Source organism: Cryptomeria japonica, chromosome 8 (genome assembly GCF_030272615.1).
Source record: "Cryptomeria japonica chromosome 8, Sugi_1.0, whole genome shotgun sequence".
Taxonomy (NCBI): Eukaryota; Viridiplantae; Streptophyta; class Pinopsida; order Cupressales; family Cupressaceae; genus Cryptomeria; species Cryptomeria japonica.
In genome coordinates, this window is record NC_081412.1 from 612,041,939 (window position 1) to 612,057,186 (window position 15,248).

At 37.2% G+C, this 15,248-nt stretch overlaps 2 protein-coding genes across 3 annotated transcripts; both read left to right on the forward strand.

Moving 5' to 3' along the window:
• Nucleotides 1-404: 404 nt before the first annotated feature.
• On the forward strand, nucleotides 405-4,386 carry LOC131056036 (early light-induced protein 2, chloroplastic). 2 transcript variants are annotated; one of them, XM_057990345.2, is made up of 3 exons: nucleotides 405-432; nucleotides 3,714-3,767; nucleotides 3,865-4,386. In XM_057990345.2, exons 1-3 carry the CDS (start codon nucleotides 424-426, stop codon nucleotides 4,207-4,209), a joined length of 408 nt encoding a protein of 135 aa, XP_057846328.1. In that variant the 5' UTR covers nucleotides 405-423; the 3' UTR covers nucleotides 4,210-4,386. The 2 variants fall into 2 exon arrangements, with proteins under 2 accessions (XP_057846328.1, XP_057846327.2); XM_057990344.2 differs by lacking the exon at nucleotides 405-432 and adding an exon at nucleotides 3,364-3,619.
• LOC131058833 (early light-induced protein 1, chloroplastic-like) lies at nucleotides 454-1,228 on the forward strand. Its single transcript, XM_057992429.2, has one exon. The coding sequence runs from the start codon at nucleotides 623-625 to the stop codon at nucleotides 965-967; it is 345 nt and encodes a 114-aa protein (XP_057848412.1). The 5' UTR covers nucleotides 454-622; the 3' UTR covers nucleotides 968-1,228.
• Nucleotides 4,387-15,248: the final 10,862 nt, after the last annotated feature.

Sequence of the window (15,248 nt, forward strand, 5' to 3'; positions counted from 1 at the left end):
CGCAATAACATCTCAAATTACTAAAATATCATTCTGAAACTTCGAGAAACTCGTTTCACTTAAAAGTTGTTGGAGCAAACAAAGTTTCAAAATAATATCCAAGTTAAATTGGACTTAGCTAAACTGGTTCTAAAAAGGGGTTATAAAATTTATGTTGTGAAAATTCAAAGTCACAGCTACAATCAAAGAGATTCTATCAATCGTTCAAAAGCAAATTGAAGAGACATATTAATTATCAATTGTTCAGAAGGAAGTGTTAGAGATACAAGCACAGATCCATTATTTCTCAGCAATCACTCATCAATGGTAGCTGTGACTTCAATGATGATGAAAACGCCCGCAGCCCTTAACTGCGGGGCAGTCCAAAGGAATAGTATGGTTTGAATCAGTAGATTACCGAGCAGTAGCCTCAAAGTCAAGTGCATGGCAAAGGTTTGATAGTTTTTTGGTTCAATGTAGTTGTGGCTAATGCATTTCATCTTCAAGCTCTACAGGAAACGTCCCCTACTGAAGGCGTTTCATCTTCAAGCTCTACAAAGGTAAGAAACGTTTTAGATGCCCAATTTATAGTATATTTATATCATGTCAACATTTTATCTGAAATGTGCGATGTGGCATACAGATGAGCACCAAGTTTGGAGACCTGTTTGCGCTCTCAGGGCCTGCGCCGGAGATCATCAATGGAAGGGCGGCTATGTTGGTGTTCGTGTCGGCCATTGCAGTGGAGGTGGCGAGTGGAAGAGATTTGTTGTCGCAACTGAATAGTGGAGGACTGTCGTGGTTTGCGTTAATTGCAGGATTAATGACGGTGGGGACACTGGTGCCCCTGTTCAATGGAATATCGAGGGAGAGCGAGTCGCAGCAAATATTTTCATCCACAGCAGAAATGTGGAATGGGCGCTTTGCTATGCTTGGCCTCCTGGCATTGGCCTTCACTGAATACGTCAAGGGCGGACCACTTGTGTAAACACCATAATAGTTCTTCCTGTTCAAACATAGACATCAATATTGAAAGCTCTTAAATGGCATTCCATGCTCTAGTGGAGTTTTCTTGTACTGTTTAGCATGTCAAATGGCGCATGGTTCTCTACTGAGGGAATTAGGCATCGGGAAATGGTGCTGGAGCCGCCGAGCTTCTGGTTGGAATTTGAGCGGACTGTGTCGAAGTAGAAGCAGGGAAGATGTCGTTTCTTGGGGAGGCTTTTTTCGACTCTGAATCAGCCTGCTAACATAATAAACAGATTAGCGAATTTTCTCCCAAGAATTAATATGAAGTGAACTGGAAACCTGAAGTGAAATGGAAGAAAGAGCAAACCTCTGCGTTACACTTGACTCGAAGGCTCCTTTGAGTTGCTCCGCAGTTGAGCAGTGCAGAAGATTTCATCATCATTGAAGCCATTGCTCCATTGAGACTCTTGAGTAGCAGCTATGATGCTTTGGTTACCGATGAAATTGTGATACCGCATGTCTTCGACTATTATGCTTATATTTTGATCATTCAATTACTTTATAGAAGAGGGTGGAATGTTCTGGTGTTATTTTGCACGGTGATAGTTGAGCCACGTTGAATTTGTAATGTGATGGGTGAAAGGACGAAGACGTGGATTCTCCGTGTCCAGTTTTTATGTGGGGTGAGCGGAGAAACACCTCGTTTCGAAATTAACTCGTTCGAAGGTTTCGCATATTCTTGAATGCTGTATCATATTATTTTAAAAGTTTTTAGTAGTTAATGAGTTAATGTATTATAAATTTAAATATATGTAGTGAAGAAAATAGAGGTAACAAACAAGATAGTTTTATAATTGAGTAATGATTATATTTTAATCAAGATTTTGAACTTCGGTATTATTCACAATGCTACCTCTTTGTTAGTAAAATGTTTTGAATCTTATATTGAATCTTTGCTCTATCATGACTCAAGTCCATGGATTTTGGTCTATTTTGCAATCATGAATTTGACCCTTTTTAGTGTGCACATCTAATTTGTGGCTTGCTTGAATAGTATATGTTTATTCTATTATTTTTCTTATATTTAAAGAGTAGTGGTATTTAGAAATATCTTGGAATAGTTATTGTTATGTTATAAGGGAGCATGATTAGCTAGACTAACATAGAAAAGTGAGTGAAAGATAAAAGGTGGTAAGCAAACTAGTCTAGATTAATTTATCTTAGTGTAAAACATTTTCTACTTAGCTATAGGATATTTCTCTCATGAATATCTCTTTTAAGAGGTGTTTCCTTTTAGGGGATAAGCTTGCTTAGGTGTGTTTCTATTTTCACTCACAGTTGCTTAGGTGTATTTCTATTCTTAAATATTGTGAAGCATATAAATTTATAAAATTGGTGAATTATTTTCTAATTTTAAAGTTCTTTTAAATTTCACATTGAAGCTACAATAATCAAGATTTGAGTTTAATTGGAGTCTAATTAAGTGAAATATTGTAGGGTTAAGGTTTCCACCAATTTTTCTTGATTTCTAAAGGATTACGAAATGCTATTTTGGTTCACCTATGATCCTAATTTGAAGAAATTTTTATTTTTTTAATAAGTTATCTAATCTATAATATATTTTTTCAAATAAAATACATTTTCATATTTGAATAGTAATTATGATTACATAACTGTCAAAACATAAAAGATTACTGGCATTCTAGAGATTAGAATCCATTAGAGGGTTGTATGCACTATTCAATTAAACAAGAACTTCAAACACTTCTCTACTATAACATAAGAAGTCGCTTGCATTATAGTAAGTTATGAGCGATCCAACTTTAAATAAAAAAATATTTTGAACGATTCTTTAATAAAAATATTATTTTCATAAACTATCAACCCCTCATTTAATTTAATTTAATTTTTTATATAACTTTTACCCTGATATGTAGAATTGAACAATATATAATTATTTTCATCAATAAAACGTACAACAAAAGACAACCCTTTCAACAACAACAACGAAACTAAGTAATGAATTGAACACTTACAATGACATAACGTGTGTTTTAATCAAACTTCCCGGACAAAAGCTGGCAGAAACATCTCAAAATGTGAAAATTTCGATCTGAACTCCTTTAACTAAAAAGTTGTAGGACCAATCAAAGTTCCAAAAGAATATCAAAGTGAAACTCGGGTGAGAGATGTCCACGTTGAGTAGGCGAGTAATCTCTATAATCTTCACGTTCAGTGAGTACTGTATTTCTAGAAGCCACGTTCACCTCAATACATATGCGGGCAATTTACCAGCCACGTTGTCGTATTTTCGCCCACGCGACTCTAAACTCACCTCATTCGCTTCCTTTACTTGGCCCATTTTCCACCATCAAATTCGATACTTCCCCAGCTATAAAGCCAACAACAATTCCGCCGAGAGATTTTAGCAGAAGAGGCATTAACAGTTTATTGAAAAGTAAGTCGAAGAGAAATTAACAATCTTACTATAGAAAATCGAAGGCATACAAGTACGCAATCCTTTTTTTCTAAGCACTCATCAATGGCGGCCATGGCTTCAATGATGATGAAAGCGCCCTCAGCCCTTAACTGCGGTACAGTCAACAGGAATAGTGTGGGTAATATCAGTAGATTGCCTCACAGCAGTCTCAAAATCAAGTGCATGGCAAAGGTTTGCTAACTGGCTACTCAATTAGCTTTTAGATAGTTTTTTTTGTTTCAATTTGATTATTGCTAATGCATCTTATTTGGCACGTGGTCCTCAGGATCCACAGGAAACGTCCCCTACTGAAGGCGATTCATCTTCAACCTCTACAAAGGTAAGAAACCATTTAGATGCCCAGTATATATTTAATGATTATTGTATATTCATACCCATGTGAACAATTTATCTGAAGTGTGCGATGTGGCATACAGATGAGCACGAGGTTTGGCGACCTGTTTGCGTTCTCTGGGCCTGCGCCGGAGATTATCAACGGAAGGGCGGCCATGTTGGGGTTCGTGTCGGCCATTGCAGTGGAGGTGGCCAGCGGTAGAGATTTGTTTTCCCAGGTGAATAATGGAGGACTGTCTTGGTTTCTCATAACTGCCGGATTATTGACGACAGCGTCGGTGGTGCCTTTGTTTAAGGGAATATCGACAGAGAGCAAGTCACGACCATTTTTTTCATCTACAGCAGAAATGTGGAATGGGCGCTTTGCTATGCTTGGCCTGCTCGCATTGGCCTTCACCGAATACGTCAAGGGTGGACCACTTGTATAAACACCATAATAGTTCTCCATATTCAAACATAAGCTCCAATTTTTAAAGCTCTCAAACGTCATTCCGTGTTATAGTGGAGTTTTCTTGTACTCCTTAGCATGTCATACTGTTCAATTATACATATAAGCTTGTAAAAATTTGAGTCATACATTATAAAGTAATTTTAGTTTAAATGTCCATGAGCGTAATTATTTATCGAAAAATTGTTAAACAAACTCAGAATAACTTCTACAGTTCAAACGCTCTCATACGTTTCAAATATGTTTAATATGATCATAGTTAGCCGATAGCATTATACTATGTAGGATTTTCACCCCAAACCTGTCTCTCCTAAAATAGGTTGCCGGTGCATGATGTTGTGGCCATGGTTCAGGGTTTCATGATGGTTATCTCGTTCACTTGAAATATTCGTACCACCTCGCCTGGAAACATAATTTTAGCTATACTTAATACAGATTTTCATATCCAATTGAATTTCAGTCATGAAATCTTAGCATTATAATCCCGATGATTTGAGATCCAAATATCATTTATTGTGAACCGATTGAAGCTATGGTTGTACAGAAAACGATTTTGGTTCAACTCCTACACTAAGGTTTCTAAAACTTTTTGCAACTCTGCCCTTTTATTCTAACCGTCATCGTTGATAGTTTGTGCAAAAAGAAGAGTAAAGATGAAGACAGAGGTTTATTGTGGGCAATATGTGCCCCTTGAGAAACTTCTGTGGCAGACAATGACATTACAGAAAACTTCACAGCTGTGTTGAATGTATTGTTTATGATACAATTTAGCAAATTTTAAATTTGCTTGCAAGAAAAGATTCTATTGGAATGAGTTTCTATGGAGAATTAGGCTATTGGGGTCCATTTTAATGATGGGAGCAGCTGAGTTTTGGGGTATTGCGGGAAAATTGATTTTTGAATCACGTATTTTGGTAAATTTAATGAGCTTGGTAAAATTTGAAGAGGATTTTGGTATTTAAACAGAACAGAGTTTGTCAAGTTACAGTTAGGTTTTCAATTTGCAGTTAGGTTTTCAAGCGTAGTTCTCGAATTTGGTTTGTCACATGCTTATAAAAACCCCACTCTAGTAAATCTCGTAATATGTTTCCTCCAAACTATCCGCTTTTTTCTCTTTGGCACCGACACAATTCGTGTTGATTCTTGAGGTAATTTTTCTGGAATTCGTACACGACCGGATTTTTTATGGTTGTGTTTTATTTCATTATTCTGTTATTATCTTTTAAATGAAGGCACTATATTTTTTTTAACCTACAGTAGTTTTCATATACAATAGTATTTGTACAGTTGCTTGTATGATCATGTTTCTTTTAATTATCCTTCATTTTTGGTCAAAATTGATTATAGTGCATTTATTGCTGTAAATTTGATTCATTTCTTTTGTATACTATCATTAATTTGACTCTTGAAGAAAGTTTATACTGCTTATCTTGCAAAGACTAATGCAGACACACTTTGTCTTGAAAAAGGCAAATGTTTTTGCTCCATTACACTCTAGAACCACATTATCAATGATTACAAAAGAGCACTCTAGTAGATTAGTTCCAATTATCTTTCTCTAGTAGTGAAACAAAAAGTCCTCAAACCAAGATGATAAGTCCAATGCAAGAACACTTTATTCAGTAAAAGACAAATACATAAGAAGGCCCAAAATAGAATCTTTCTCAGATATGATTGCAATACCAGTCACATATCAAAGGTGTAGCTATGGTTGAAAAGGTCTTTGTCAAAGAGTGGCTAGAAATTGGATATTGTGAAACTAACACTACTATGACAATAATGAACAAAGACCAAGTAATAGTCTTTCCTTCCAATCAAACTTATATATGGATCACAAAGAAACTACCGAAACCTAAATTCTTAAGACAAAAAGAAACAACTCCATTGTATAACTTTGAATTTGATTTAGCTTTCTTATTTGTTCCATGAGGTACATTTCATGAAAGTACATGAAAAATGTCCCATCCCATTTCATACTAGGCCCCTCACTATGTGTAGCCTAGATTCGATTTAGATGGTCCATGCAATTACAATGGTGGATGTAAGAATCATTGCAAATAGATTCACAATGGTTTAAAATAAGTTTGGAGCTTCAAACATTGCATCATTCTCACTTTTATTAGATTAAACTCTTGGGGCTTAATTAGTTTAGAATATTTATTTGAGTCATATTCCTCCAATTGACAAGATAGTTTTATTGGTAGTCTCATATATTTCGTACAAGATAATGAAATAGCTCATGTACTACATTTTAAACATCATTTTCTTTTGAAATGATTCTGGATGATGGAAAATGCATTGTCAAGCTTATATTGACCATACATCCTTATTAGTGATTTAACTAGGTAGGAAACCTTGTGAAAATATCCATTGATTAATTCTAAGGATAGATAAAAATATCCAATGATTATTTCAAAAAATGAATGAGGTACTGTAGAGTCCTAGATTGTACTCGCCTCCATTATTTTCCTCACTTAACCCTCACTTTGGCATTCCATCTTCCAAGGCCACATTGAAATACTAATTCTGCTCACACCACCCACCTACTTCACATTTTCATCAATTTTCTAGCTTAGCCCCTAGTTTGAAGTCCTAATTTCTAGGACCAAGACATACTAGGACATACCATGCCCTAGTGCTAAATTAAGACCAAGGCGTATACACTCTAGGCCTCTAAAATTGGCACCAAATTGGACACCATCTCCATTTGTTTCCTACTAATCTTCACGAAGATCTCAATTCCTTTTTCTAGATGCATGATCGGGTTCCTATTTTATTCACACCCTAAGTAGTTTTTAGGGGTCTCCAAATTTTCCACCGAAGCTCCAAGGTCTTCAAGTTCAGCAACCAACACCTTAGTTTTGAGATGAATTTCCTTCATTGTTGACTCCTATATTAACCCTTCCTTCCTCATCCTCATCACCATAGTACATAAGGATATTAAGCCCATCTAGACCATCATGGGAATGGGTCTCAATGGGTGGAGATTGTGAATAGGAATTTTTAGGAGTCAAATTCAAGTGTTCATCCAAGGTTTCTTCACTATCCTTTGTAGCTTCTTAATTAAAGGTATAATCTTCATAATGTTATCCATCTTATTATTCAAGTGGGTTTTGTTAATCATAGAAGCATTTGTGGCCTCAACCTGAGCATGGTGAATCTAGTTGACCTTCTTTCTCTAGAGGAAGTTCTAAATTCATCCTCTCCACACTCCCCATAAAAAATGTGAATGGTAGGGGAATGTGGAGGAGAGAGACTAGGGCTTCTCTCAACTGATTTTATAAAAACCTTTGCAACTCGTGTTATTATTTTTAAAACTACTTGGGGTTTGATGGGGTTTTTGCCTTCATAAGGTGTAGGTTTAGATATAATAGTCACAACCAATGGTGGGTTGTTTCATCCAAGGGTTAGTCTTTTCCTGTTAAGGGAACAAAGAAGGGAATTCCTCAAGGAAATAGGTCTAGATGTAGAAGGGTCATCATCTTTGAAAGAAATTTTATTCTTTGAGCACTAGGAAGAGGAGGATTTTTGTCATGATCAGGGCAGTTATTGGGAGGAGGAAGATGTAGGTTTGTGGTAGTCTCTAGGTAGTGATTATAGATAGAATAAATTAGACGTTAATATAATGGAAGGTAAACACCATTTACAACACATTTTCCAAGGATGAAAATGGAAGAAAGGAAATATAACTAATTTATGGTGTCTCAAATGGTTGAGAAGAGGAAATTGATACCTGTGAACCATTGTGAAATACCCTTCAAGGGTTAAACACTTGATCTGATGGTAACTAAGAACTCTCCACAATGGAAAAAGGTCCTCTTTGCTAAAACCATTTTGATGATCCTTTATCTATTCTCCTTCTTCTAGAAACATAAAAATATAATCCTTGTAAGTGTTTTTATAGCTCAAATGAAGAACCTTTGCACCCTCATCTCAACCCAATCACCTAAGTTATTGATTTTTATGACAACTCCATCCTTATTCCTGTAGCGTCCTAAAATTGCGACACTTGCAATTTCGACTGCATTTGGGTCTTCACGATGGCGACACAACACTAAACCTGAATGGAGACCCCGAAACTTGCTCATGACACCAAAAACTGCATTTTTCCAGCACCCTGGCCTGATCCTCCTTGCACCCTGCTGTCCCAGGAGGTGGGACCAGAGCGCCCAGCGCCCTAGTCCTTCAGGACCAGGGCACACCCTGGTCCCTGGCCCTATTTTGGGCCCGGTCTCCTATGGGACTTCAGGCCTTTTTGTTTGTAAATTGCAAAATAACATTTCCTGGTCGGCCTAAGGTCGGGAAAATCAGTCTTTTAACCCTAATCGGCAAGTATATAAACTACTTTTCCTCTCTCATTTTGGGGAGGATGGAGAAAGGTGGAAACAATATTCAAACATTCAAGCATTCAAGCATTCCTTCAAGCAATTGATCATTCTAAGTCTCCATTCGAGGCTAAGTGTTGCATTCAAGACAAGGATTCAACCATTGAAGAGGAGATCACATACTACAACATACAAACATACAACATACAACAACATCTATACCTTCGCATATAAGGATACAAACATCCTTACAACAAGGTATTAGTACTTGTTTTACATTACATTTACAGCATTTCTCATTTCTTGGTTAATTCCAAAACCGGGGTTTGACCTAAAGGCAAACCCCTCATCCCTAACCCCCCAATCGTCTTCGCTTTTCTGTGTGTAGGTTGCAGGTACGCGGCTGAAATTGAAGATCTGGAATCCTTGTGCAGAGACGAACAGATCCCCCTTCGTTTCGCGGATTTTTCAGAGGACCGTGTGCACGCCGGGCGCCATCGTCCTGTCAACTTTTGCTCAAATTTATAGGACAGCGCCGTCTCGACATTTTACTGCTAATTCCAGGTCCGCAGCTTCATATCATATCCCTAACTCAGTTTATAAGCGAATCTTTCTCACTTTCTATGCATTCCTAGCTTAATCACTCTATCCACATTCTTTACAAAAGAGGGTATCCTTGCTATTACAACCCTTGAAACTCATATAGAATCCAATCTTGCATTGCGTGGGATTGGATCTTGTGGGTTTCAACCCCTCTTTTGAATGTAAAGTCTCCCCTAAGTGAAAACCATCAACCCTAGTGACTGTCCCTTCTCTCTCCTCAGAGTTGGGGAGGGGAGAACGACTAGGGTTCGATTTTTCCGCTTTACATTTTGGTGAACCCGACGTGAACATCCTTTCTGATTATTCATAGTTAGATCTGAAAATTGGATTCCTTGATTACATTTCCATGTTTGATCTTTTGCAAAATTTTAGAGGTTAATTGCATAAAAACCCTAAATTTTCTTTTTAAGTAATTAAACTTGTGAAATGTTTAATTGTTAATGCTTGTTTCAGATCCGCCCTTCTATTACAAATTATCAATTCATATTTGTGCTTTAATTTTGAAAATTAAGTGGTTAAGTGTCAAAACCCTAATTTTTGAAACCCTCTTGATTCAACCTTTGTCCGACAATTTCACTGATCAAAACATCTCCAAATCAGCTATAACTTGGGATTCCGCAATAAAATCATAATATCTTTCATCCCTGAAAATTTCAAAAAAAGTTGCGAGGACCGTGTGCACTCCGAGCGCCATCGTCCCCGACATTTTTTCTGAAATTTCGGGAGCTAGATCTTACTGTATTTTTTCTGCTAAAATCCAGAATTTTGGCTGATTTTATCAATTTTAACACCTTCAAAATTACAGTCAAAGTTGGTCTAGCGATTGCTTGGATTGAGGCTTCTAATCATTCAAAAATTGTTGAAATCGAAATCTGTATCAAAATTTTGTTTCTTACAGTCCTAAATATGAAAAGTTTGTTATCATTCATTCGAAATTTCAGTGATTTATTCAAATTTTTGCAATTTGCGACTTTTGAAATTAAGTGCTTAATTACAACAACTTTGATTTCCGCTTTCAAAATTGAATTTTGCGTGAAATTGAGTCAACTTTCAAATTTCAAAACTTGCATTGCTTTTGGTATTCCCTCTAAAATCATAAAATTCAAAATTTCAGTTTCCCTCTCTTTTTCAAAATTCAAATTTTGCATTTTTCGACAATCTTGGTAGGGTTCAATTTTGAAATTGCAACTTTAATTTGGCCTATCTACAGATCGTAAAATCATTCAATTTTTTCAGGTTAGCTGTAAAATCATCATAACTTTCATCCCTGCAAATTTCGGAAAAAGTTGCGACGACCGTGTGCACCCCGAGCGCCACGGTCCCGGACATTTTTTCCGAAATTTCGGGAGATTGTCTTGATTGCAGTTTACATCTTAAATCTGGAAGATTGGCTGGCTTTACTAAATTTTGCTACCTCTAAAATTCAAAATCTTCTCTCTCTCTTTAGTGCATGAGTTTTACAACAATAAGCCCTACTTACACTATTCCCGTTAGACGAAGCCTTAGAATTAAGTCTTTCCAAGGTGTAATTACCGAGGAGATGGAACCTAATTTGAATGGTCTTTTTAACGAGGACATGGGTAATTCCTCTAATCCTCTTAATGATGAAGAAGCTCTCCATGAGGTTTCTGTAGAACAACTTTCAAAATTGGATAACCAATTTGATGATTTTCGACAGTGGATGTCTCAAGAATACCCTGATAGTCAAGCTCTTCCTTTAATTGAGGGTCTAAAACATATGCTTCAAAGTGATAAGAATGGAATTGATATTTTGCGTGGTATTGCACACATTGTGGATTCAAATGTGATGCCTATGAAAAGTTGTGCCGAAACCTTAGGTTATACACAACCTCCTACTCAAGTTAATCATTCTATTCCTTTGACAACTCCTATTGCTAGTATACCTACTTTTACATCAAACATAATGACTACTTCAACAGAAGACGTTCCTCCTATGATCACTAATCATGGGGGCAATCCTTCTTCTTCAATCAACCCTCCTCCTTCATTCAATCCAACTTCTTCATTCATTCCTTCAATGAGTGTTCCTATTATATCTCCACAAATAAACACGACACAAGGGGGCAATTCGTTTAATCATTCCATTCCTCCTTGTAGTGTTCCTCCCTTCCAATCATCTCCTATGACTAACTATCATAGTGTCCCACCACCATACTCTCTACCTTCTTTCAATAACATAACACATCCATCACAATCTAACATGTCTAATATGAACTCTTCGACTGAAGCAACCATTAACAATCTTGCACAAACTGTCTCTTCTTTACAACAACAAATTGCCTCTATGAATCAATCTAAGTTTAGTGTGCCCACATTTGATGTTGCGAGCCCACTTTCTCTTGACATTGTCTGAGCTATTCCCCCTAAACATGTTGAAATTCCGCATTTGGAGCTTTATAATGGTAAGGGTGATCCTCTAACACATGTTAAGACCTTTCAAACAATATGTACTGATTTTGCTTATGACCAAAGGTTGCTTGCAAAATTGTTTACTAGAACATTAAGAGACAAAGCCCTACAATGGTATTGCTCGTTGCCTTCCTATTCTATTACTTCTTTCGAACAACTTGCAAATGCTTTCATTCAGCAATTTCAAAACAATATAAGTCCTAAAGTTACTTTGATTGATTTAATGCATTGCAAACAAGGTGTTAAAGAAAAAGTAACTGATTTCATTGGTAGATATAAGCATTTGTATGCTCAAATTTCCTTTCCAGTGCCTGACAATGATATTCAAAGAATCTTTATTTCTAATTTACAAAAAGACATTAGAGAAAAACTCCTGTTTTCTGAGTTTACTTCTTTCCAACAGTTGTGCGCAACTCTTCACAATTATCAACTGACTGTGAGTCAAATGGAACAATCACATCCTATGGCTCCGAGTGATAAGGGTGATAGTAGTCAACAACAATTTGGGAAGTTTAAACCGAACAGAGAGTCCATTAAATTCAATGAAAACATCATCAACAACAATGTGAATGCAGCATCAGGTGTGTCTCCTATTTCTAAGTTTTTCAAGAGAGAAAGAAAGTTTACTCCTTTGAATGAATCATTGCATAGTATTATGAATAAGTTATTGGAACAAAATGTGTTTACTCTTCCTCCTATAAGGCAAATTGATCCTGCAAAGATTAATTCACCTTATTTTGATAACAAATCTTTTTGTCAATTTCATCGTCAACCTGGGCATGATACTGAAAAATGTTTTTCTTTAAAGGGTAAAATTCAAGATTTGATTGATAATAATACTATCTCTGTTTCTGGAGTGAATGATAAAGGCAACACATCTGTAGCTCCTCCTAACCAAAATCTTCAGATTTTCACTGATCCATTGCCTTCTCATACCTCTAATGCGATTGATACTACTGATTCCTCTGTCTCACGTGATGATCTTGTGTCTATGACTCCGAATGTGATTAACTTTGTGGAGCAACAGAAAATCCCTAAAGAACCTTCCATCACATTTGATTCCAGTGAAACTATCAGGGCACCTGATGGTCCTTTATATATAGTTGCAAAAGTCAAGAATACACCTTGCCGTGGAGTGCTTATTGATCCTTCTTGTATGGTTAATGTCATTACTGAAGAATTTCTTTTTACTTTGCAATTGAATCAAGTGATCTATGATGAAACAAATGTGGTTGTGAAACTATTTGATGCATTTTCTTCTCCTGCAATTGGTTCTATTACATTACCTATTGAGGTCCATAACAAATCCCTTGATGTAGACTTTGCTATTATTCCATCATCTGAACAATTTCGTGTGAAGCTAGGCTATCCTTGGCTATCTTCCATGAAAGCTATTGCTTCTCCTATTCACAAGTGCTTGAAATTTCCCCATAATGGTGAAGTTGTTACTATCAATCATAGTCTCTTTAAACCAGCTGAAAGAACTTCTAGCGTTCCTATTGATTATTTTTGGCCTAAACAATTCCAATCTCTTCCTCCGCAAAGTGATCATCTTTTCAAATCTTATCAAAAGTGGAAAAAAGATATGATCCTATCTCTAAGTGAACCTAGAACACCCAAACTTGATATTCCTATCATTCTTGAGAAGGAGGTTCTTCCTTTGAAAGATAAAACTAATGTCTTTCCTCAAGAAGATTCCCAACCCATTCCTATGGATGTGACTATGCCTATATCTAATAAACTTCCTAAGAGTAGACCTATACCTCCTCGTCATGATGGACTTGGTCTCCTTCCTAAACCAAAAATTCCTCCTTTATATGGAGCAGTTCCTCCTCCTTCCTTTTATAGAGAGAAGAGACCTTCCTCTTCTCCTATTGTTCAACCTAAGAGACCACAACCTAAACACCCAAGTGATAAGGATGAGAACATTCCTCCTCCTCAATCTTCTCAACTTCCTACTAAGACTAGATGAAATCATTCTGCACGTGAACGCCGGTGAAAGCGTCGTCTTAGAGCTCAAACTTTGCAATCTCCAAAAACACCTTCAACTAATATTATTCCATTTTCTCCTCAGCCGGAAATTGAGCCGAAATCTCCTAAACATAAGATGCATGATGGTCTTGATCTTGTGCAAGTTAAAGATCCTATTTTTATAAATCTTGATGATGATATAGATGAAAATGTTATTCATGATGAAAATGCTACTTCTCCTGTTCATTCTGATAGTGAATATGAACTTGTTGATATTGATAACCATTTATCTAATGAATTTTCTAAAGCACTTATCCTAGCTCCTAGACAAGAACAACGTGGCTCGGAACATGAACATAGCCCTTGTTTGGATCTGGTGATAGCTCCATCTGCTGTGTTGGATGTTCCTCCTCTAGCGTGTTCCCTACCTTCCCAAAACATTGATCAGCAAGATCGGGGGATAGATGACATGCTAGACTAGTTTCATTAGCATAGCAGATTCTCTCCTCCTCTCTTTTGTCACTTCTTCTATGTGTTATTCTCATTCTTCTATTTGTTGTCCTTAGTGTTGTCTACTTGAGGACGATGCAAAGCATTGCGACCTCTTTTGGTCTCTCTCATGTTGACTCAAAAGACACATGTGTTCCCTTCTTCTAGGTGACCTTCCTTGATTGGGGAATGAAGAACAATTATGCGTACATACATATGATATACATGAATTATCATACAGCATACTGACCCCGAGGAAAGCGAAGTCACCTTGTGCTTTGTGTTTTGTGTCTATTATCCTTGGGCTTACCTTACACTTGGGGGCTAAATCCTTGTGATAACGTGCTCCTTTCTCATTTCTTATATGTATCACTACCTTAAAGCAATCACCCCCGGTGAGGCGTGTGTGATCACTTTAACGTAGGGGGGCATACATCCCGTTCATATCTTTTCAAGATACTTGAAAATTTCTTGGCAAATTTAGCCTTGCCTTGAAATTTTTTGATATCTTTCTTGCATGGCTCATAGTGAGGGAACCTTACTACTGACAGTCATGGTTCTCCCTCGTGATCTTCCCTTTTACTTTGTCAATCAAAGTCGTAAGATCCTTAGTCCACTGGGGGCTTGGTGTATCTTGCCTCCTTGACATGGTGAAAGTTTTTCAATGTTGTTTCCTTGTACTTTACCGGAAGTATGAGCGTACACTTATACTCCTGCTAAAGTGGGGGCTAAATGTAGCATCCTAAAATTGTGACACTTGCAATTTCGACTGCATTTGGGTCTTCACGATGGCGACGCAACACTAAACCTGAATGGAGACCCCGAAACTTGCTCATGACACCAAAAACTGCATTTTTCCAGCACCCTGGCCTGATCCTCCTTGCACCTTGCTGTCCCGGGAGGTGGGACCAGAGCGCCCAGCGCCCTGGTCCTTCAGGACTAGGGCACCCAGCGCCCTGGTCCCTGGCCCTATTTTTGGCCCGGTCTCCTATGGGACTTCTGGCCTTTTTGTTTGCAAATTGGAAAATAACATTTCCTGGTCGGCCTAAGGTCGGGAAAATCAGTCTTTTAACCCTAATTGGCAAGTATATAAACTACTTTTCCTCTCTCATTTTGGGGAGGATGGAAAAAGGTGGAAACAATATTCAAACATTCAAGCATTCAAGCATTCAAGTATTCCTTCAAGCAATTGATCATTCTA